The 25,664-nt window shown below is 42.0% G+C and overlaps 1 protein-coding gene across 4 annotated transcripts in view; it reads right to left on the bottom strand.

The window, feature by feature from the left end:
- Positions 1–25,458, bottom strand: part of kif13ba (kinesin family member 13Ba) — a 41,889-nt gene extending 16,431 nt beyond the window's left edge. For 2 of the 4 annotated variants that reach the window (XM_046032975.1, XM_046032979.1), the window contains exons 1-10: positions 25,170–25,406; positions 24,682–24,870; positions 24,122–24,452; positions 18,263–18,356; positions 7,030–7,042; positions 6,516–6,576; positions 6,288–6,380; positions 4,580–4,760; positions 3,663–3,750; positions 3,133–3,267 (exon numbers count right to left, since the gene is read on the bottom strand). In XM_046032975.1, coding sequence (XP_045888931.1) covers positions 3,133–3,267; positions 3,663–3,750; positions 4,580–4,760; positions 6,288–6,380; positions 6,516–6,576; positions 7,030–7,042; positions 18,263–18,356; positions 24,122–24,191 — 735 coding nt within the window. In that variant the 5' untranslated portion in view covers positions 24,192–24,452; positions 24,682–24,870; positions 25,170–25,406. The other 2 variants (XM_046032978.1, XM_046032977.1) reach the window with 2 other exon arrangements.
- Between the last annotated feature and the right edge of the window lie 206 nt (positions 25,459–25,664).

The raw sequence follows: 25,664 nt of genomic DNA, 5'->3' as shown, positions 1-25,664 counted from the left end.
TTTAAAATCTCAAATTCTGCAAGTGGCACTGTGTGATGGAAAGAAGAGTAGTGTGTGTACGTTACTGTAAAATATGTAAGAGTGTGTGTGTGTAAGGGGGCCTCCATTGTATTGTGACAACAAAGGCAGGCTCGTCTTGAGAAAAGGATAAGTTCGATCTTCAATGTCTTAAAAAAAGACTTTTATCACACATTTCACATCACATTAAGATTTCAGCAAGAGCAAACCCAAAGCCTGAATTTTGAAAAGACCGGGTCATGAGACTTAGCCTACTGATAAAGATCAACCTCAACTGCACTGATGGAGATCAGCCTCAGAACAGCACAGCTTCAAATCCCTCAGAGTAAAGCTAATTATTAAACAAACAAGAGATTTCTATCTGGAACACTAAGCAAATAAGATCCCAAAATAAACTAAAGCCTTTTTTAAAAAAATTTATAAATAGGGCCTGAAACTGTGGATACATGCCGGAGAGCCAGATACAAGGGAGAAAGAGCTGGTGACTGAACACCAGTACAAGCTAACGTAATTCAATCATTTCTATTGCAATGACCAATGATTGGATTCTGATTCACAGGAGTGGTGCCAGATTGGAAATAAATACCAGTAAACCAACCATTTCTTTTTTAGTATGCATGTGTGAGTCTCTGCATGTGTATTAACTGTGTCTAGTATGTAGACACTATTTGGTCCTATTCAATTCTTTAACATCTATCTGGCTGATGAAGTAGTTAAAAAACAGCCACGGTGGCTTTTTTTTTTTCCCTTCAATAACCAGGAGAGTCAGTAACCAGATCAGCAGGCAGGACATACAGCTTGCCATTTTGGAACTATGCACTAAGCATGACTATGTAAGTTCCCCAAGCAGGAGTGGATTTAGCAAAGCAGAGAAAAAAAAAAACCTGCAAACAACTGAGAGTTGGCAGCAAATGCGACCAAAGTTCAAACTGACTGAACTTTGGAGCCGAGTGTTTCTGAGACAGGCCTGTTACTGAAAGGAAATCCTGTGATGAGCTGAGCATCAGAATGACTCATCCAGCACTGAATGATTTTGCTACCCGTCGGTGGCTTTGTTTAATCTGTCCCTTTGTCACTGTTCCTCTACTCACAACACTGGCTGAACCATTAGGGGGCACAGATGAGCTCGAATGCCTTGAGCTACAGTCAGTACTCCTTTTAAAGATTGGGACAAAAAGTTTTTCCTCCCTCTAAGAGCAATCTTTGAAAGAGCAATGGTTAAGTTCACATGTGCATGTGAAATACTGCGTACTCTTGCTACTAATAGGCTTCCTGTATTGAAGGGGTACTGGCAGTTAAAAGAGACACGTGTGCAGCGAAACCAAATAAAGTCAGGGGGGAACCAAAACTGACAAAAGTTGATTATATATAATTATATAAAATTTAACATAAACAGACGGTCTGCACACAATTACTTCATCCAGTTATTTGTGTTAGTAAATGAAATGTATGTCGTTGTAAGGGTGAAACTAATGATTATTTTCATTATTGATTCATTTTTAGTCTATCACAAGTCAGAAAATAGTGAAGAATGCGCATCACACATTCAAATTACTAGTGTTGACTGTTCAAAGTATTCAATCCTGAATCCAGAAATCCTACTTTGTGAGAAGCTGGAACCACAGGCAGTTTTGTTAAACAATTCATTGATTAGCAAAATGGTTGCAAATCATTTTTCTTAAGCTTGACTCACTTTATTATAAATTTATATCCTCGCTTTCCATCTTTCATAGATTAAGAAATAAAAACACCAAAAATTATTTGGCTGTTCACATACACTTTCTGGGGCTTCCATACCAATTAGATTAATACAGTTTTTCACTGCCTTGAAACATTGTTTAACAGTCTGAGCATCAACTACTGTTTTGAAGCGTTAAAGCACTGCTTGTTGTTTTCCTGTGGGTTCTTCCGCACTTTGAGAAAAGGCCCAACATCACTTACAACTGCTGAGTGCCACGATGCATCAAAAAGTAGATCATAAAAAACAGGCCTCCTACTCAACAACCAGCGCTGTGTAAAAAGAATAGAATGAACAATAAAAACATAGCTCGAAGTGAGCTGAAGTAAGCAGACATCTGGTCTGGTGGGGCTTGTAGTGGTCACAGAGGAGTGTCCTGTTAGAATGTATTTAGAACGAGTAGACAATAACAAAACGCAATAAAGACAATAAAGAACTGACTAAATCAGATACAGGATGTGTCAGCCAAGTGATTCACTCACTGACTACACAGTCCCTGCATTAGTCGTTTGCTTGATGAACCTACTGACTGACTGACCAACTCAGTGACTGGCTCTGGGTGTGCCTTGAAAAGAGAGCAGGCTGTATCAGCTGACCAACTCAAAGTCATGCCTGTGAATTATTAACAGGATTCGCTGGTGGCAAGTTTGTCTGGAAATAAGAGCAAGGAGCGGCTACGTGGGTCAGTGAAGATGAAGATTTAGGTCTTTTCTTGGAGTGCCTGGTCAGACAACAGAGCTGACATCATCCCATTTTCTAACTACCTTTCCACCCGCAGGCTGCAGTGGCTGAGTGATCAGAAACTTGCCAGACACTGTTTGCCCAATCAAGTATCTACAATTACACATTCACTTCTAGTATTGTTTTAAAGGTGATACACTAATAGTGTATCATGTGTAAAATGCTGGCAACATTATAACAGAAAGCCAAAATTGCATCCAAAATGAGTTCAACCATCATTAGGCTTAAAAATGACAAAGACAAACACTGGTCAATATCCGCTTGTGTCAATTAGATGCAGCAGCTAGATTCTGGGACAACAGAAAGTGATTAAGGAAAGGCAGTTAATGTTTAAAGATTGTAGTGCACTAAGGATGGATGGGACACATTAAAAAAGGATTGACTTCTTCAGAATACCTTAATAACAAACAACTTTAGCCGCATTTAAAAAAAAAAACAAACAAAATATGCCAGAGCGGCTACTGGGCTCTGACCAAGCTCCCAGCAGCCACTCTGGCACCACATCTTGCCACAAATGCACAAACTAATCATCTGGTGGTCATCTCAGAAATTAATTTCTGATCTTACCCATTATGAAAGTTTCCCTTAAAAGTGATGAAACAACTGTGCCCTACACCAGCCTGTGTGTATCTTACCCCAGACTTCAAGTCTTTGAGTGTGTGTGTGAGGATGATGTTGAAGACGGCGTGCGATCGGCTGCTCTCCTCGTTCATGTTGGTTGCAGCGACAGTCCGAGACTTATTCCCTTCTGACATCAGAGACTCAATGTCCTGTCAGAACAACCGAAATCAAACGATACATAAATGAAGAACATTTCTCCCTGCAGAATAACCTTTTAAGACTGTGTGAAGAATGTTATACAGTACATTTGGTGAAGAGTGTGTCTGAGTCTCAAGCCCAAAATGAACTACAAAATGTAAAGAATTCTGACATTTATATAACTGGCCTCTTTCCAGTGTGATTAGTGGGACTTCTAAGTAGACTGCTGCCATCATGTGAACGACATTGTTACAAATCCTCAAAGTTTAAAGATCAAAGCGAGGGGAATGCAAGTAAGATGCTTAGCTAGGTGTCTGCTTGGATGTGGCAGCCACAATGAAACATAGCAGTGTATGTGAATCAGTGAGTGTCAATACACCTGACATAAAAACATGAATATTTTTACCTTGTAGCTGGCCACAGCTAGTCGAGACAGGCCATCCACGTAGGGTCCCAAAACTTTATGTTCCCTCACCCTCAGAGTTTGTCTTCCTCTGGACAGAAAATCAGGGCAGGTTTAAAACACAGACAAACAACATGGTCACTCATGGTAAAGTACTGTTCATTTGATGTATTAGGCTCAGCTGGTTTTGGCCACCATGCCACTTTTTTCCCCCCGGTTCAGAGAGACTTAGATAGCACTCGGCTCATTATAACTTGCTCCAGTCCTGAGAACTTCATCATTCTCTGCTCCATGGAGAAGCCCATATGGCGGTCAGATGGCCTGCCTCTCTTTGGCCCCTTTTTACTGAGGTTAAAGGTCACATAGTGGGTGAAAGTCAAAGGTTTTGCTGTCTGGGGCAGTAGACACAGGCATGTGCTCCTGATTTACTGCTGACCTGCTGGACATGAACCGGACTCCATCAGTGACTGCAGGGCAGACTACTGATCTTTTTATCCCCTGTCCATAGCAGCTGGTGGTACCAGAATCCACCAGTGTCCTTCCCTGCTCTACCAGCTAACTTATATTTAAGGTTGATGCCGTAGTCTATGCATGTTCAAATATCACAGCCCAGTTTGTCTGCATTCGAAAATAATTTACCACCAGTGACTGTAACTCAACACTTCCTACTGCAGCTTCACGGTAAAAACAACAATCTTATCTTATCAGAGGACGTATTTTACTGTCAAGAAGCAGATAAGCAATAAGTATATTCAGTGTCCTCTATATAATGTTCTTGCTATTTCAACTTGACTTGGACAAACACACAGGCAGCAGTTAAAGTGTCTTTAGGTCTTACCAGAGCCACTATGGCCTACAGAGGGAAACAAAATGATCACTCCTTTCATAAAAAGGGTTTAAAGACATGGTCGAGGTCATACCCTTTGGGATCGAGCAGATCTCGGACCTTCTCGTTGTAGATCTCCATGTAGGACACTTCAACGGTAAAGCTCTCCTCCTCCCGCTGTTCCTTCTGGGTTCGTTCAAACAAAGCACTGCACAGCCGGGGAATCAGACCTGGCTGGTCCCCTGAACCCATCATGGTGTATGACTTCCCCGAACCTGGTTACGACACACACACACACACAATTTCAGTTGAAACAGGCTGTTTGAAATGTGAAAAAAGCCCCTTTGTGACAGCTGATGTAAAACTTGTCATGTCATTTCCACTCGTAAAACAATCTCAAATACACTAAGTAGCCACTTCATTAAACATAACTATGCAATTTAATGCTATTAGTAATAAAGCTCTACATCAGTGGTCGGCAATAGGCGGCCCGCGGGCCAGAAATAGCCCGTCAGCAATAATATCTGGCCTGCTGTCAAATTGCTTTGATTTTTTTTTTTTTTTAAATTGATAGTGGCTGAAATAGATCTCAGTCATGAGACATACAGTTACTCACACAATCACTTCCTCTTAAGTGATTGTGAGCATGTGCAAAAGTGTCAATTTGTTTAACAAGGGGAAGAAAAAAATACCTGCAGTTATTTGGAAACAACCTTTCATACGGGAGTCCCGCACAATACCGACTGCGCTAAACATGCACACAAGTATACAAAGATTTGAAATAATGTGACTTTGTTCTGGCCCGCCATGTAACAGCTTGAAAAAAATTTGGCCCGATGTCAGACTTATTTGCCGACCGCTGCTCCACATAAATTCAACCTTTAGAAAGTTTACAATGTTCCGTTTTTCTTGACATTAGCGAAAACGTGTCAATTCTATCACACGTTTATTACTAAGGTCATGGTTAAAAGCGGTATTGTACTCGATTGCATCAAACTAATCAAATCTTTTGTCCTTCCCAATTATATAAATGAAGAATATGAGCAGACCATCAGCACCGATTCCCCTCAGGACTGCGTTCTTTCCCCTCTGCTCTTATCCCTGAACAGCTGCACCTCCAGTCACCAGTCCGTCAAGCTCCTGAAGTTTGCAGATGACACCACCCTCATTGTGCTCATCTCTGGTGGGGATATATTTCTACATTTATTTATGTCAACTGTATGTTTGTCTACGTGTAGCACCTTATCGCCAAAGCAAATTCCTCGTATGTGTAAAACACTACTTGGCAATTAAGCTCCTTCGGATTCTGATTCAGAATATTAGAAACACCTCTGAATATAACGCACTCCAGACACTGGACTGATTTATCTGCTCGGACATGTTTGTTGGAAGATTTGTAGTATTGAAATTAGGCGTACACTGAAAGAAGAGAGAGATCATCTTTTTACACCATGTCTACACTAGACATGTTTCATCAGTTAACCAGTACAGATATTTACACCGTCAGCACAATATTGACTAGGTGTGTTTCAGGCCTATCAGGCCTTTTAAAGTTCTGCTTTTGTTTGAAAACTTCGCTGTTTTGTTCATGCACGAAAGAGGAGAGGCTGTGCAACATTCCTGCCACGACACATTCACACCAACACTCCCTCTCATAATCATTATACAAAAAAGCTTTAGGGCATATACTAATGAGGGCAAGGAGAAACTGTTATTGTAGCTATGTAACATGGCTCCCTTCCAAAATATATTCACATCATATTGACCACAGAACAGTAATGAGGTGTCTCATGGTAAATTACCAGTTTGTCCATAGGCAAAGATACAGGCATTGTAGCCCTGGAAGGCATTACGGAGAAGACTTTCCCCAAGGCACTGGAAGACCACATCCTGACCTGAAGACACACACACAGGGAATTTTATTCTATGTAATTGTGAAAATGTAGTCAAACAAAACTGTTTGAACGGCATTTTAGTGATGAAATGTTAAAAGTCTTGATAAGGTGAAATAGATCTGTTAATGAACTAACCTGCAAATTTCTCCTTATCAGTCTCATCCATGGACCAGAAACAGTAATCGTAGGCAAAGACCTGGAAATGAAAACAGTTGCAGTCAGTATGAGAGACTCAAACAGCAGAAGTGTGTGGCTGATTCTAACACACACACACACACACACACACACACACACACAAACACGGTTTAATGCAATAGGAGCTTGTGTCATGTGGTTAATGTAACACTATGGGAAATTTTTGACGACAGAAAAAAAGACCCTCCTGGCAAAAACTGATACACAGTGAGCCACATAGTCAAGAACATGTTCAAAAGTTTCCTAGCAACAAGTACTTCTTGAGGGTTTAAAGTTAATCAGTTAAAACAAGACTCTTCTGGCAAAAACAGTTCTACAGACATTGCTTTGTATCAGTGCCTGTGCGACTGCAAACCGTTACAGCGGCTTCTTTGTTTAACACAGAGATGATTCACAACCATGGAATTAGCTCAGTGTTAAAACTTGCTGTGTATGTTTGTGCGTGTGATGTTACCTTGGACTGATTCCTGATGATGTTGGGAGGGTCAAAGTCCACAGCAGCATGTGGACAGATAGGAAGACAACATTTAATGCATGTTAGAGAGGATTCAGTGTGGTGAGCCATTCATGGCAAGCCGTCTTTGGTGCTTCAGGTTTAATGTGTTCCAGACCAATAATGGAAATTATTTATCTAACCATCTGTCTAATAACAATGTTTTTTACTAATTTTTTGGGCGATACCGGTAACGGTATAAATGTGTACATTGGTAGAGATTTGTCAATACTGTTTCCACCGTGGGAGCTATCCCTTAGTGTCTCTGTTATACGTTCAGGGGAGGCTTTGTAGCAAGACAGGATTCTCGCGTGATCTCATGATCCAGCTACTGTCACTTAGGGCTGAAACGATTCATCGATTAATTCGATTACTAAAATGCATCTACGCAAATTCTTTGCATTGAGGCTCCGTTTAATCCATATAACTATTTAGCACACTGTTTCGCACGGATATTTATAACGGTCGCACATCATGTTTACGCTGTGTGACCACGTGATTATGATGGCGCTGTTTGCAAAGTGGAGGAAGAGAGAGAAAACAGTGAGGGACGAAGACAAAAGTGTCCAAAGTATGGGATTATTTCAAGCTAAAAGAAAACAACACTCTGTAAGGTCACAGTCCGTCCACCGTAAAACAAAACTTATGTCGCCTCGGCAACAGCATGACGGCACCTGAACAGAAAGCAGCCGGTGTTCTGCCAGCGGACCACAGAAAACTTAACAGTAACTTTAGCATTTAACTGAAATCATTATTGATTGTTGAGTTGAAGGCTAGCCAAAGTAAGTCCGCGGTCCTCAGCTGAAAATGTAAACACTTGCGTTTGTTGTTCTCCTGGTTGGACCATGAGTTTGGGCTGTAACGTTGCAGTCATGAGTTAACTGGGTGTCGAAGTTTGTGTTGGTAATGCAGTTGTCTTGTCTGTGGATGTTGTTGATCTGATGTTTGCTGTGTGACACACTATGAATTTCCAAAAGGACTAATAAATATCTCATCTATCAACATACACAGCTGATACTGTTACCGGGGTGGGGGGCTGGGGCGCCGCCTCCAAGCCAAAGTACTTCTTAAACAAAGCAGCGATGACATAATCTATAGAAGCTTCAAGTACTAAAATAATTGTTAGCTGCAGCCCTACTATCACTTAATTTAAATATTTGCCTTGCGTGTGTGTAGCTTGTTTACATCTTGTTTGTTTGTCAAATTTGGCAAGGGTGTGAGTCTGTATTCATCTCTGGGGACGTAAAAAATCTCTGGGACTGGTTGAATTGTTGTGGGAATGTCTGTGTGTGGGCATATGGGACTGAGTGGTGGAGGGGGTTGGTACTGAAGTTAGCAGGGTGTTGAGTGGCAGGCTAGTGTGTGGTGGACTGGAGATGGTAGCGTAGAGAGGTTTCTGGGTCGAGGTCATGCTCAGATATTAACAGGGATACGTGGGGGGAAAAAACTCTTTACATTTAAAAAGAGGTTCACTGTCCCCAATGTCTTTTACAGAAAAACTAAGACTATACTTGTGCAAGCAGCTGCATACACTACACACATGAACCCACCAACAAACATGTCAGAGTTTTGAGCATTTAGCCAAGAGGCAAGTTCTTTAAAACCGATCTCCACAGCACACAGACAGTCACTTCATCTGTCCATCTCTGCATATGAGGAATGTCAGAGCCTCCAGACAAGGATAATCTATTTGAACAAGTAGAACAACATCGAGTTACAGAAAGATTAACGTCTCCTTAACATCCTTTGCAGAATGCAGAAAAATATGCCTCAAATAAAATACTAGATCACTAGTTTTTCACAACCTATAAAAGACACTTTCTTAGACAGATCTGCTGATATGAGCAGTGGACATGTCCAAATCCGATAAGACAGCCCTATAATTACACTCTTAATGTACAACAGTTAAGGGTCAGGTATTTCTTCTGTGCAGACGACAAAGAGCTGGTACAAAAAAAGATGCCATGTTGGTCGTGTAGGCACACAGCTAAATGTAAATACTGTTAGAACGTAACAGTAAAGGTTCAGTGTGATCTACAGTTTGTCAGAAAGCTAGAGTTCCTCAAGAACCAAGGAAAGTCACTGAGTTTTGTTTACCAGCAGCTTATAGTGATTGAGGTTAACCCTGACATTAGCTACAACTTTACTTGGAGCTGTAAAGGAGTGATAAAGGTGATATTGGCCAACCCTGATGGTGGTGTCTTTGTTTGTAAGAATCTTTTTTCACTAAGAAATATACCATTTATAAGGCAGCTGTCTGGGCATTTCAGCATTTGTCATCAGATACAGTATTTTGGGCTGTAGTCAAAAGATGCACAGATCTAAATATTACAGATCACACTGATCAGATCTAAAACATCTCACTTACTGTGTGGTGCACTCAAAGAGCACAGGTTTGGACCCTACACCAACATTAATTACCATTATTTCATTGCAACATCCTAACTACCTGCCACAAAGGGATTCAGTAGTAGTCAACTTATCTTGCTGTCAAGCACAGCATCAGTCTGCTTTTATACACAGCATTTGTTTTAACCTACTGGATATATAAGAGCTGTGACATTTTTTAAATACAAAAAGAAAAAAAAAGAAATAAACACATTTAAAATGCATCAGTGTTTGTGTTGTGCTGATAAGTGCTGGACAGCCGTCTCTGTGTTGACATGTCAACATATAAAGATGATTTTCACAATAATCACCATGACATTGTTCATAAACTAGGCCTATATATTACCTGTCCAATATCTTTAAATCTATGCCTGAGAACACTGGCGAAACATGTGCTTGTTATTTTCAAGCCATTTTGTCATTGAGCCAACAATTTACTTTAGGCTAATGTCATGTGAATTGCCAGTAAAAACTGAATGAAAGACATGGTTTCTCGTGATTGTCAAATGAAAAATTGTGATTAGGGCATGAAGGTCAGCCATTTAATTGGCGCATTCATCAAATAGGCTTACAGCAATATGACAACATTAAGACTGGCGCCCCTGAGAGTACAGAATCTGAAACACTGGCAGATGATTCCTCTTCCTATTAACTCCTACAAAACCTGCAGTGCCCTTAATGAATTTCTCCAATTTATAAAAGTAAAACTGTCCCCCTCCTCACCCCACCCAACCCAGAACTCTAACCTACATCACAAAAATGTCCTCAATCTAAATATCTCCAACAAGCCCTTGTGAAGATAGCAGCACAGGAAAACACACACACACAAAAACACTCACACACCTGTTTCCTTTTACCCATGCACATTCTTTATAAACCGCCAAAGCTGTAGCTCTTGCACAAACCAGTCAGCGTACAATCCAGTCTGTCACACTTCATATTTCACTGACGTTCCACTGCTGCCATGCTGCATTCAGAGAGCAAATACAAGCAGAGGAATTCCTATCTGAAGGCTTATTGATTCCAGTAGCTCTTCGAACCAGGAATCAATAACGACCTCCTCTACACAGTGTTGCCGTTCACCCAGAGCACTGCTTTGGGTACACGAGACCTCCAGTCGTTCGAGGGGAGATTCTAAGGGTGTTTGAGATGGTTTTCACTTTCTAAATGGGTGCATCTTATTCTCTAAATATACAAAGAAAGGATGTAACTGGATACTACTGTAATTCTATCAACACAAATCTCTCACAGATTGTGCTGCTTGAAGTAAAATTTTGTCAAAGTGGAATCTCTAATCCAACATGTTTCTATTTAAAAGGCTCACTGATATTACATCGTTTGTGAAGCCCTGATTTTCCAATATTTTTGTTTGTCCAAATGCTCCTCTCAGGGGCGTTTCGAGCATCCTTACATGCCTGCTATCCCCCTACAGTCATATCACCAAACACTTTAGGGGTGTAATCGGCGTGGCAGGTTTTGACGTACGTAGTGATGACAGCTGTCATGGTTGCTTCAAAGACTGCAGCCGAGACGGGTCACCCATGTCTTGCGCTCAAGTGCCCATTAACGAAGCTAGGGGCCCCCCATAACCAATGAGAGGGGAGAATGAGGCGGTCAGGAGAGCCGTGGACCCGCCTCCCTCGGTCCTCGAACACTTCTATTTGTCCCTCCTCCCTTCGGCCTGCTCCTCTGCTCTGATCTCCGTCATTTAAAAAATTACTTAATGCATGGTTGCTCCTCACCCCCCTCTCTTTCTCTGCTGTTCTTGCGTTCTTTTATTTCTCTGTAGGACTGTACCATCCATGGCTGTGTGGGGAGGACTGAGGAATGGAGGACGGAAAGGAGGCTGAAGGTAGCCAAGGGGGGTGGGGGAGGAAAGAGGCTGGGCCTGAGACTGTCAGAGTAACACAGTTCATACTGATGGCACAGGACAACAGGGCATGTATCAGACTAATACTTGGGTACATACTGAATAGTTCCCCAAATACTGCAAAAATGATTATACGGTAGACAGCCTAATACAAACTGTATGTTATTGAGGACAAAGAATTATACCAATCAAACCAAGCTTGTGGATGAGATGAGCTGTGTTTCCTACACTAATTCTTATTCAGATCTCCTAAACGAATTGTGTTATTGCAGTAGCATTAACTGTCCAGATCTCTACCTAGGCCTGACCAAGTGGCAAAGCACAGTTTGAGAAAATGAGCCAGTGTGGCCTGCAGATGAATGACACTCTCTTTCCCTCATTTCTAACCCTGTCATTATGTTGTATGTGTAGACTGTTAGAAACTCCCACCATCACTTGGATGGTTCAGGCTGGACTGTTTAACCTCTTCTGCAGCACCCAAATACAACCTTTCTACAATAACCAATATGCTGTAGAAGCTTCTCTCCTACAATCAGATATTAGCGAACATATAATATATAACAATATAGCGAATATATAACAATATAATAATAAATTATTTAGGGGTTGTACCAGAACAACCCACACTAATATTATATATATATATCCCCCCCCCATACTGCACATTGCTGCATCTCCTCTTTTCACCCTGTGTTGAAGGCTTTGTTTTAGCTATGGAGTGATACATCTCGTCTCTAAATGATCTTTGTTGGGAGTTGCACATGTGCAGTTCCTAGTCCTAGGACTACTAGCCAATCAGAAGCAGTCAGGGTCAGCGAAAAGACGGTAAACAGCTTCGATTCAGCTGTAGGCTACATGTTGCCGACCAGCTTGGCAACATGGACTGGAGCAAGAGTTGAGAGTGGTGAGTTATTAATCTGTAACAAAAGTATCTTTCAGCCATAAAGTTATAACCGAGCTCTGTCTCTACATCACAGTAACAACTTTATGTCCATTGACTGCCTGGAGGGTAGTTAGTGTTCAGAAGGGAGAGGACAGGTGTGTGCTGCAGCTCAGTGTTTTTCCACCGGTGTTTTTGAGGGCGTGTCGGAGTAGCCGCTTGGCGAGCGTTATGACGCGCATTTTGCTTACATCCCTGTGACGTCACAGGGACGAAGGAAAGCGGTTGGACTACAAACGAGCTGATTTTAGCAGAGTTTTCTGTGGGAGATGGGAACTCCCTTTTGGGTGGACTTTGGGCTTTTTCACTTTGCAAACCTGTTACAGCACAAAAAAAGATATATAACTCAATAAAGGAGAGGGAAAAAGCCAAAAAGCATAATACCACCTCTTTAAGACATGCTGACGAACACATATACAAATGTCCAACAATATTCCAAGGTCCAGGGCCACACAGTCTCTTTTGTGTGTCACCTTAGAAACCACGCCACTTACATTGGCCTCACAAACATCTGACAAGAGACAGATCGATGTCAGAGTGTGTCAACATCCAGCTTCACCAGTCCAATGCAAACAGCCTCAGGTCATCAGGAAAACTGTAGTGTAGCACCAAACAGCTGAGGGGAGGTTAGCGGTCTGCTTATCAGACATATTGCCCCAGTCCTGTAGTTCAAACTCTGGATGATAAGACACCCCTGGTGGTTAGGAGTGTAGGGAGGCAGGTGCATAAGCAGATAGGACACAGAATAAAACATATGTAAGATGAAATGTAAGATTTCAAGTAACAAGTAACCAAGGCAGTGAGTCACAGAGTGGCAGCATGAAGAACTAGAGTCTGGCCTGCCCAGTGTGCGCCACTGGTGGAAAAACTGAATCAGACACACAAGCAGAACACACAACTGACAACTGAGGAAATGACCTTAAAGTGAGGTGCTTTCAAATTATTTATGGTGGAGAATTCAAAAATAGTCTGGGGATGTTTTGATCGGGTAAAGCACAGACTGTAACATCAGTGCTAAGTTCAGAGTTACGACACTTTAAGACTCATCAAAGTAGTTTGTAGAAAAGTGTAAATTGTTTGGCATCAAACCGGGTGGACATGGTCTTCTGTGTGTCAGGGTTATTCAAGGCTCAGTGTTTAACCAACCCTGTAGATGGCCTCACCTTCTTTCACTGATGGGTAGCCTTTTGTCACCTAATCCTGAGTGGACGAGATGGTACAGTCTGTCCATTTAGTTCAGTTGAATGGCACTAGAGTTTGTTTTCCCCCTTGGTGCGGTTCGTTTGGGCAGGTGTGAATGCAGCATTCGCACTCGGGTGCGCACCAAAAGCGGACCAAACAACCGTACCAAGACCTCCTTGAAGAGGTGGTCTCGGTACGCTTTCAAACGAACTCTAGTGCGTTTTGCTTGTGGTTTGAAAGCAAACGAAGCAACCACAGGATTTTATGTTAGCAGAGATGTGATCCTGAGCATTATTTCCAAAGCTGAACCACTAATAAATCCATCTGCTGACTGCAAAATGTCTTCAGCGATCTTATAATTGATCTGTATAAGCCACTATATTATGAAAATCATTTGGTAACGTATACTTGCCAGCGCGGGTATTTCCCCTGATTAATGGGTCGAAATCTGTTAAAAAAAATAAAAAAAAAGGGGAGGGCAAGTAGTACTCCGTTTACCTGGTCAGTTCAGTCCATAAAACATTTTTGACAGCGATACCACAGTATACTCTAGGCTAATAAGCCCTGAATGATTACTGTAGCCTACTACATGTCCTGTTTTTACATTAGCCTATTATTCATTTTTTTTAATTGTACCTTTATTTTACCAGGAAGTCAAATCAAAAATCTCTTTTACAAGAGAGACCTGGCCAAGGTAGCAGCCATACATAAACGCAACATTAAAATGCTATATACATCAATCATGACAAAATTCACAAAAAAAAACAACACAAAACACTAGGGCTGGGCACGTGAATTAATTGCATGCGATAATAACGTGTTAAAGCATTAATTAACGCCAACAATTATTTTATTGCAAGTTAACGCAGTTTTTATTCTAAGAGAATGTGAAGTTCAGTAGGCAAGAGAGCCACAAACCTAAAACACACAATATACAATATACAATGTACATACAATGTACACTCAATATAGAACATTAGGATACCGATGATAGCCTGATAGTGCAAACACTGGTCAATATTAAGCTATGTCAGTTAAATTAGTCTTCAATAGGTAATAAACCATTGTTTTGCCCTCTGTGAATAATTTCCCAACCTTGTTGTAAGCAAGGACACAAAAAGGAGGATGGGGAAAATGGACAGCTTCCGTTGGAAATAAATTGGCACTGTATGTCCAGCACTCAAAGAACAGATCGGTGCTAATGTATTAGCTGTAGGGCATGCAGCCAGAGACATAATCCAGCAATAACTCAGTTTGTCTGAATGCACTCACTAACTAGGAGTAAGCTCTACAGCAAAGACAGTCAACACTTGAATGAATGTTCTGCTTCCAAGCTGCTGTGAACCATTTCCTGGATATACATCAGGCCATCTCCAATGGCTTTAACCAATTACTTGAATGAAAAGCTGTTTCTCAAGAGGAGGAGAAAATCCTTCATTTATATTTAAACAGAAGTAATCCTTAGCTTGGGCAACAACCCCCACTCCAGTGCATGCATTTTTGAAAACTTTATGTCAGACTGCAGACATTAGGAGTCTCCTACTGAAGATTCACTGCGTCACAACAGACTTAGCAAGCGTTCAGACTAGAGATGGGTATCGCTACTCGATACCTTGTGGTATCGACCAAAACAGCCCAGTATCGAGTAGATTCGAAACGTCTCCAGTCAAACCACTACCTTCAATCAATACCTAAGCATACTTTTTGTAACCAGATTGCGGCAAAATCACTTCTCTGTACATTTTTATTTGCTATTCACATCACTTATCACAGATCAATCACTGCGTTCCATCACTTCAATTAAACGCTTGTGGTGCAGCAGCGATCAGTTGAATTTATTCACGGAGCCTCTGGATGCAGCTGCGGCTGCTTCAGATGTAATTGGTTTGATCGGCTGGACGTGCAGCCTCCCTTTTCCTATGTGTCTTTAGTTTAGTTATGTGACTTGTTTAAACAGACTCCAAACTCGTTTTACACTTGTGACTGTCGTTTTTGGAGGTTTGCAACTCACCAATAAAAGGAGAAAGCACTCGCGGAGGTCTTTCAATTCAATTTATTGATCGAACACATGTATCAAAAAAAATACCTTAAATTTGTTTTCCACAACTTATTTGGTCACTAAACTATTCAACTCCTCTCTCATTCAAATATTAACAAAAACTCCCAAGCTGTAGTCTTTCCCTGGTATGATACTACCCGTGAGGATGACCTAATTAGGATGAGGAGCGATCTGATACAATTTCCCAATACTTTTTAATTTTATGTAATAAAAATAATAATAGGCTACCAATCAACTACTATGGCTTCAACAGGTGGCATTATCGAATTAAGTACTCTATTGGTATGACTTTAAGGGTACTGGTTTTGGTACTGGTATCGTAAAATTTTAAACCATACCCAACCCTAGTTCAGACTACATAACAGCACTGCGTTCAGAACAAACAACACATCAGGCTTCATCCACATCACTTCATCTGTCACCGCTCTATAAATGTCCAGGAATTTTTATTAATATTCTACATAGAAAGTAGTCATATATTTACGGATCCGTGAAAGAAACGGAAATGAAAATCGAAATATACAATGGAATGGAGGATAGCGATTGTGCCCATCAGTTTAATGTAGGTATCTTTTGTTGCAACAGCTATAGTTCATATTTGTAGACAAGCCATAGAAGTATTTTCAGCAGATATATCTTCCCAGTATTAAACAAAAGGGATCCTGCTAACAGAGTTAGGTTAGAAAACACCATGCACCTGTAACATCCAAACTTTACTGCCTCCTTCCTCTATGCACCCAATGTAGTCTTTCTCACCTATTAACAACTAAGCAACTTGCTGAGTAAATAATAATCCTCCAATTCAAACCGTATGTCAGTGGGAAATGGAAAACAAACAAACAAAAAATAGCATCTGCACGCTGAGGGCGGCAGTCAGCCAGCCCATCCTCCTGCTGCTTCCTCGTTCCTTTGTCACAGAGAGACTGAGAGAGAAACTACAGCTCTGCTCTTGTTTAGTCCTCCATAAAAGTCACATGGAGAAGTTTATGGTCGACAGATGCTCCAGAAAATGAGGGTTTTTTCCCCCCCTCTTCCATCGTCTCCTTACTCAAGGAAGGGGCTTCACGGTCACCGACAGCGACCCGGAGTTAACCTCCCCCTGTGTTGCCTCGGAAACGGAAGAGCTGAGAAAAAGGGAGGAAGCCGGGCGGTGGGGAATTACGACCCGATGGACTGAGGGAAGAGAGAGCGGAGTGGAGTCTGTCTTTTCATGTATAATTGTCTCTGTGTCAATGCTGCCATCTTTCTTCCAGGCACAAGCACCTCTGACACCCACCCAATCGACCCAACTTACCCCCTACACACACCAACAGACACACACACACTACTGCTGCTGCTGCTGGTGGTCTCTTCTCCCACACCTCAGCCTGAAGCCAGCGTTACTCACTACTTCTGATCTGGCAGTCTGCAGGCAGCTCCAGCAGTCACAAGGAGATCTTTCTTCTGACACAGCTGGCCTCCAAGATGGCGGGTGGGCAGTCAAGCATGGACTACTGGCTGATTTTGAACAATTACCTAATTTAATTACACAAAATGCTGCAATTGTTACAGCTTCTTCATTAAAGATAAGGTGATTAATTTAGTAGTTCTGCCAGTGTTATATATGAAACAGTTTGCTGGGTCTGGTCATTACCGCATCACTCCCCTCACTCAGACACTGACACAACACACACGCGCGGTCACATATTTCTGTTCTGCCCAATGCAACCAAATCCAATACGTCCTAATGCCGCCTTCAGCATGGGAATCGAGAGACTCAAGATTCCAAGCACAATTCACGTTACTCAAGAACAGCAGCTGGTAAACAGGATGGAGAGAGGGGAACAAGTGACAAGTGATTTGAGTTGAAATACACCTGTCTCTAGGAGGCCCGACAGCTGGTTGCTCAGCTTCCTGCCAAAAACTACATCATGGCGACAAAGGAACATTCCTGACAAATCTCAGGCAGGCTTTTAAAAGTAGGCATCAGGGAAAGGTTACAAGAAAATGTCCAAGGCACTGAACATGGTAAAGATATAAAAAAAATAATAATTTGGCACAGCTGTAAATGTGAAGTGTCTGTGTGAGGGCAACTGAAAGGCAGCTTATAAGAAGCCACAGAGTGGCTAAGAGTATGTACTGTAGTTTCTATGAGGGGTTTTCAAAGTCTGACACTATGGGCCCCCCTAACCCTCATCAACACCACCCAGTCACATTTTTGGGAAAGTGGCACCATTAAAAGTACGCCAACTTAGCACTTAGTTGTTTTATGCTTGCAGTGCACCCATACAGACAATAATGAATGGATTACTTTGACACTGAAGAAAACTTGACTCTCTCAGGCAAGATCTTCAGTTATATGGTGCATGTTTTTTTATTTTGAAGTGGATTTATGGCTGTTTCTTCACACTGGACACTGAGGTTTAAGTCATCTAAAAATGTGTGTGTCATGTCTGTGTTTTCAGATCTGACTGAGTAACGACTCAGAGAAGGAGTAACGATTCAATTTGACAACTTCTGTAGAGATTTGCTTTTACTTTGAGATACAAGTGTTATTTTTCTTGATCAGTGTCAACAAAGAAATGAATAATTAAATGTGAAATTCCTAACAACTCTTTTAATTTAGTGCTGCACGAGACGTACCCGTCATGAAAACATTTTATAAATCAAAGAAGGCTGAACATTTATAAGCAATGACTTGATGAATTATATGTTTATGAAGAGAATAAATCATTGTTGTGAACACAGAATGTAGTCAAGCTACTGATAAGCGTACCTGGAGTCTCCTTTGCCCAGGTTAGCTCCGCCAGGATGGAGGATCGTCTGGTTCTTCACCATCTCCACAACACATTTAGTGTTTAATTCCTTTTCTGTGGGTTGGACAACACAGTGTTACAACCAAAGCACTGAAACTCACAAACATGCCCAGGTTTCTACTGTTAGCAGTGATTGTTTCAACATTTTTACACAATGTCATGTTTTTCTGTCATCTTCAGCTGTGTTTCATGACAAAAAGGGTTAGACATCAAGAAAAACACAAATCATTTCCCTAACATCCTTTCCATGTAGGGAATAAAACTTTTACAAGCATTGGTCCGACTCACTTCCTCGCCTCTGCATTGGGGATAAATCAGAAGTTAAATACCATAAAAGTCAATAATTTCCTGCAGAACATCGAATTCAAATAACTGTGTGGGCAGGCTGGGAAACACCAACTTTTTCACCCTGGAGTGAGCATTAAGCCAATCAATAAAACAGGACTTGTTCAGGCAATCAGTTTCTCTCTGTCCATCACACACACGACTAAGAGCCTCTTACACTAACCCAGTTTGTGTCTGTCTTTGTCGTGATGCAACACTTGGCCTTCAGAACTGTTCATTTCCAACTCAACATAAAAAGTGGTCCTAATGCTGTGTCCGTTCAGGTATTTAAGTTGATTGTCTGCACAAGTCAGTATTAGTAGTCGACCAACATGGGTTTTTCAATGCCCACTGCCATTGGTTGATGGTTGATATATAATACTGATGTCAAAACAAAGTCATGTACAATTACATTATTCCATGAAGAATATATATGGGTATCTTAGCCAGTAACATGTTTTAGATGCATTTTTTATTCAGTATTCTCTACAGTATCACAGTATTTAACTCTAGCCAGTCATGTTTTTAGATTAACTGTTAATTAGGATGGGAAAAACATGTTAACATTTAGAAAAGAAGGTGGTGACTGAGGAAATTTAGGGTTCGCAACTAACTTTTTTACCACCTTCCCAAAAACATACAAGGGGGAGCGCTGACATCGTTCCACAGTTTTGCCAACTACAACTTCACGGCCAAATCACACTTTTCAAGACAATACAGAGTAAACCTCACAGTGCCCCTAGTATAAAGCGCTCCATATTATGTTTGTTTTCAGTGCTGAGTCCATGTTAAAGCCTTCTAATAGAAGCCTTGCTGTAGTAGCAGTAACCAGCAAAAGCACTGGAAAATAACAACATGAACCGCACTGGAAATTCATGAGTCTCTCCATTCATCTGTCTCACCAATGAGACCTAATGATGGTTGTCCACACATGCCAGGTGCTGCCATCATGTCCTGGGCATCCAGTTTCTGGCAGAATTGGTTGTGCATTAAAAAAAAAAAAAAAGCATTTGACAACTGGTTACTTGCAAAGCAAACAAATTTACCTGGAGCAGAATACCAGTCTTTGACCGATGGCTGCTGATGAATGCTTGGGCCACAGCCACAAAAATACTTCATGTTTTTTAATGGCCAATTTGTTACACTATTACACTTTATGTAATAAAAAGCTAAAATATAAATGGTGTGTGTGTGTGATCATGTCAGAAATATGTCTCTTTGCCTATAGGTTAATCAATAACACAGGGACAGGAAATGTCACCCACATGATTTTCTATGCAATTTTTCCTTTGTAAAAGCAGGCAACAAAACTCAGTGAAACATTTTTGGTATTTAAGATAGTTGATAAGATTAGGATGGGACTCAGGATTCTTTACCCCACCGTGCAGCTCCTGGTAAGGATATCCTTTTTGCCTACTTCCACAGGGAGGTCAGAGGTCATGGCAAGAACAGCACTCCTTTAGATGGAAATCAGTGTTTGCTAAAGGACACTACAGCAGAGAGGAGACTTCGCATAATAAATAATGTCCTTCAACTGTAAGACCTCCCTCCCATGGCCTCCAATGTAAACAAGCATCGATCCTGCTAAATTGCCCTTCAGAACCAGTACTTTTCCAAAGCAAAACCTCTACTGCAAGGGTTTAGTGGGTATCCACCACATTTGGCCCAGTATTTACAGACTGTTAGATTTTTAATACACAGTTGTGCACCAATTGACCGTCAATAATCATTTTCCCCATTATGCAGTGAGCATGCAAGAGCATGCAAGAATTTTGAACTTCAGCAAATGTGTTAAGACAGGAAAAACATTCTGTGGTTTCAATTCCTTTCTTCCACAAGAGCTCTCTAAAGCAGTTTTACACTTCATTTTATGATATGTCTGCCTTCAGTTGCCTTTTCTGACTATGATATGACTATTCCTAAGCAGTAATGAACTAGTAAGCAGTCAGCAATGTGCCATTTTTTTCTTGATGATGAAATACTACGAGATCCTCAACAATCAGTGCCATACCCAGTATGGGTAGGAGACAGAGCAATTTCAAATAAACCTTTCCTTAATGTGCGATGACTTCACTAGATGACCATTTATTGCTCTGGTGATTAAGTATGAATGCTGTTGCAAGAAGCTCATTGCCAAACAGTGCCTGGTCATACCTGCCCACTGTGTTCCTGCCAAGAAGACAGACAAATGCAAATGACCAATTTATCTGGTTGTATTGGCAGGTAGATTAAATGAACAAGTCACTTCACAAGTACCTTTTCTAAAAGTGGCTGCTCAAGTAGACTACTCTTCCCAGCCACAGTCAAAATCTACTATCATTTCCCTAACTGAGATACAAAAGGAAATCCCAACCTGAGCAGTTCTACGTATGAGGTGAAGTCAACTGTGCCTATGCAAACCAGGCACATAATGGATTTGAGGCTAAACTGTCTGTTTAGAGAGCCTCGACACTGCTGTTCCTGGCAAGAACACAGGGGTAGAGCCATGGAAACTTTGTGTCAAAAGGTCAGAGGACCTGCATTACCCTCCATTTCTTCTGCTGTCAAGGATACCACTAAGCACAAAAAAGCAGGGCAAGCCAACTGAGTGACAAAAAAAAAAAAAAGAAAAAACAGTGAGAGTGAAAGAAGATAAAGTTAAACAGGGGGACTGACACAGAGAAGTTGAGTAAGAAAACTTTCTGTTCTGCCTTCTGTTCTTCTTCTGCTGCTGACTACATTACCCATGTGCCCCTATTGCTGCAGCTGTACTTCCTGATTAGCAGAAGGGAAAGTTTGATGCGGTGTAGTTGGGAGGACAAATGTACCCATTGTTATCTGCCTCTCCTTGCTCCATAACCAGCTCCCACTTTCCACTGGCCTTCTCTTTGGTCCTTCCCTGGGCTACCGGTGCTGAGGTTTGGCACATCAGCCAGGAAGCTGATTGGCCGTGGTGTTGCCGTTGCTACGCCTGGAGTTGCTCTGTTCTTCGAAGGCCACAGCCATGGGAACATGGAGCATTACGCAATGTTAGCAAATATTCATTCAGACTCACTCCCTTCCTGCCTTTGTCCAGCTAGGCAGCTACACCACATCTCCTCCTCAACCTGGGATACACAGAAACCGTGGCCCAGAGGGGAAAGAAGCCCGCTAATTATATCAGTGTCACAGGTCTTAATCAATGCACCACTGCACACGGGCAGAGGAAAGGTGAGTGAGGAAAGGGAATGTGTACTCCTTTGCCCTCCCTCGACTACTGCTACTGTGTCCTGAAGCAGCTGTCTGACAGCAGCAGACAGAGGAAGAGCTGTGTCTGAACTGAGCGGCTCAAAAGGTATGAATGTTTGGAGGCCTGAAAGAAAATGTGGAGCTGGAAAAGAGCACGGAGAGATTTTTCTCTAAGGGCTGATTCAATAAATCAGATTTTTTATCGTCAGAATTCTGTGTCCACTCGGAGCTGATATGGTTTTTGACATCGTAAAAGTCTGACGTTAACACCGGTACACGTGGACAGAAGGTCCATTCAGAGAAGGATCAGAAAGGCACTACTGGAAAACGTGGCACTGCTGGTTCCAAACCCATTCCCACTGCCTTTAGTAAGCCATCAATTTGCCTGCTTGTTGCCTTTCACCAAAATCATGATTGCAATTTTGCTGAGCAATGCAAGACAGATGCGGGCATTTGTTTACAATATTGACAGAATAACGCTTGTGTGTTTGAACACTGAAGTTGCCAGACATACAGCTACTGGTGCTGCAGGCTACTTCTCTTAAAAATTTGCCATGAGAATACTTAACACAAAGCAAGACTCTTTGGTTGACTTTGAACCACCTTCAAATCCACTTCTGAACGTGGCTTTTTGTTGCCTGAATCACGGTTTAAAATAAACAATAGCAGAGTGTCCCTATACTCTCTTTGTGTTTTGAGTTAAATCAACACCGGAATTACAGTAAAACACAAAAAGTTGTTTCCATGAAGTAAATCTGGCAGTTTGCCAACACCTGTACCTGTCAGATTAGTTGGAGAGAAACTTGAATGACTACATGTCTCCTAATGAACCGTGCAGAGTTCACACTGAAAACAGGGAGTGGACAAGGGCCTACTGGGAAGTGGTCGGTCATCACAAAACTCTCCTATTAGAAATGAATGGGATGTGTGGCCACAGACATGCATTTACTGTAGACCCCTGACTCTTCAAAATCCAAATGTCCTTAATTTGAAGTGGAATTTGACCAGAGCTAACCTGTAGCCTCTCCATCTCTGTCTCACCAGCTACATAAACACGACCTTGATAGTTACAATACAAAACGTCAACAGACTCGCGGTTGTTGATGTAAAACAGAAATGTGGGATTTTTGTGTGTCCAAAACAAATGTCTAACCTTGCAGAAAGCCATCGCTGAAAAATGTCATCCTGACTGCTGAGTTTGTCTACATCAGAGTCTATGGTAAATCCCTGCCAATGGGAACAGTGTGGTGATCCACTGCCTTGGTCTTGTGACCGACTTCTCCAGCTCACAGGAGGGGGGGGAGAAGAGAGAGGGATACACGTGATTTGTTCTGCCGGTCTTGTCGGTCCACTACTCCGCCTCTGTGGCTCGCCGCCTCCTCCTCCTCCTCCTTTCATGGGACACATGGTCTCCCACGGCAAAAACACGACCTGGCAATCGACCAGGAAATGTCATCTGTGCCTCCCTGCACTGATAATTTACAATATAATTGACCAGAGCATTTGCACGCAGATTTGTGTAACACTGTGCCTTTGTTACCTAGGCTTTTGCCTATGTTGCCCATGTTGCAGCCCAGAGAAGATGATTGGACTGAAGATGCATGCAAAGACAAAACGTTTATACATTATAACTCTGCAACTTAATTTCTAGTCAATTATACTTTGGAACCAAGTGCAGTGATGCTGCTGAAAAGGGCTTTTCTGAAATGTCGCTGTTGTCCTCATCAAGTCATACCAACCCATAGCTTTATACTGTTAAACTACCCCCACAGTTGCAGCAGGTTACAGATGAAGTCAAGAAGCTATTGGCATCTGTGTCAGCCCGTGAAGGAGACAAAGAGTCTAGACTTTTTAACAGCAGATCTCATACAGCAGCTCTAGCTGGATGGCAGGCAGGCAGCCATGAGGGAAGCCCTATTGCAGCATTATACAAACATGTGCCATCCAGACCTGCCTTTTTCTTTAATGCGCAGGAGCTTATTTCACTAATGGGTGGCGATTTCTGAGTGGCATCCCATTCCCGGGTAATTAAACAGGGAGTAATGTAGTCAAGCCAGTCTCCTGTGGATGGTGTTACTGTAAAACACAGTTTGTTTATAGTCAACCCGAGGAAGTATATACACATCAGACAAGCCTGGGTTAGCATATGACCAAAATGTTATTTTGATTGTAGTGTATCCATAATAATAATCTGACTATGTCGACAGATGCAGTCTCCGACTACACCTTTAATTTGAGAGTAGTGTACCAATAACAGTCCAAATCTGAGCAGACTGGAGCCCCCTCACCTCTCCTGTTCATGGGCCGTAGGCGAACAGCCACCTTGACATTGGCATCGTCCAGGCTGGGCTCCCCCATGCTGACTCCTTAACCAGGGAGGGGTGGTAGCGCTGATCCAAAACAAATCAGCTGTTCAGCTAAACAATCATCCAAAAGCCTGGAAATATTGCGCTAGCCGGACTGTCGGCCAGCTAGCTTCGCTCAGCTTTGCTCCATAGACCAGGCATGTCCACGGAAAAACAAAAAAGCCTTGGCAAAACCCCGCAGGAAGCCAGCCGCCGCTTATCTTCTTCTTCTGCTCATATTCCAGGCTAATTTAGAGCCACAGGGGCGTGGAGGCTGGAAGGGAAAGAAGAAATGTAAATTAAGTCAGCTATCACAGCAGCTGGTGGATGGGAATGAGCAAACGCATGCAATCTGCAAGGCGAAAAAAACGGGCTAGCGAGCTAATTTGCCAGGCAAACTGAGCTGAGGGGCAGCAGAGGCAGGAAAGGAGCAGGTTTTGGCCATTTCCTTCCATTTGACTACATAACATCACCAGACACTACCCGACCTTCGAGCTACATACCTCGGTGGATTCATTCCAGCGCTGACACCGCTAACCTACACGTACAACCGAGAGAGATCCCCACAAAGCCGCCCGGCGATGATCTACAGCTTCCCAACGGAATCCACTATGTCCTCCTCCGTGTGGAGCTGGTCGAGCTACAAGCAGCTAGCAGCATCCGCCCTTCCGCCCAAGTGGTTCCCCTTCAAACTAAAAGCACGTCCCTTAAGCTTTCGCCTGTCAAACCATGAAGTCCAACTACAACATACTTAGCTGGGTAACTTTAAAGATCAGACAACACTTTATTGGGTTGTGTAATTTTATAGCTAAAACATAGATAGTATAGCCATAGTTCCTATGTTAGCTAAATTATCTCTCTGAACTAACGTCAACTGAGAATGTCTATCAGAAACCCTAAAATAATCGATACCATATACCACCGTACAGTTTCTCACAAAAAGTCCAACCGGATTAACCTAAAGAGACCAAATGCTATGTTGACTACATACTCGTGTTCAGTAGAATCTCCTGTGTACGTCTGTTGAATACGTTTAACGTTAGTTAGTAGTTTCCACGGGGGGACATCATTAACGTTACCCCAGTCCAGCCGGGGACCGTTAACGTCAAGCCAGCACGTAAAATGTCGGTCAGGCTCGGTCAGTCCACTTATAATTTTACACGCAGCTCGGGAGAAACTGAGTAAATAACAACGTACGCTACACTTTCTTTGGGATAAAATTATGAGAAAGTGCTTGTTACCAGATGTGTTCGAGAGCCCAATCAGTCACGCGACACTTCCGCTGTCCACTGTCAAGTAAAACACAATAAATGTTACACTTCCTACTGTAGTTTTCAAAATAAACCCTGACAATTCACTTCAAGTCAGTCACATCCCATCACACTCCGTTCAATGCAGTTACATTCAGTCAGTCAGTTTAGTTTAATTACATTCCACCTCAGGCAGTGAAACTCAGATGCAATACCTTGTTTAGAAATGTGTTGGA

The sequence above is a fragment of the Micropterus dolomieu genome, linkage group LG20, assembly GCF_021292245.1.
Source record: "Micropterus dolomieu isolate WLL.071019.BEF.003 ecotype Adirondacks linkage group LG20, ASM2129224v1, whole genome shotgun sequence".
In the NCBI taxonomy this organism is placed as follows: Eukaryota; Metazoa; Chordata; class Actinopteri; order Centrarchiformes; family Centrarchidae; genus Micropterus; species Micropterus dolomieu.
The sequence above is the reverse complement of the archived record's forward strand: the minus strand, read 5'-3'. Positions and strand labels throughout refer to the sequence as shown.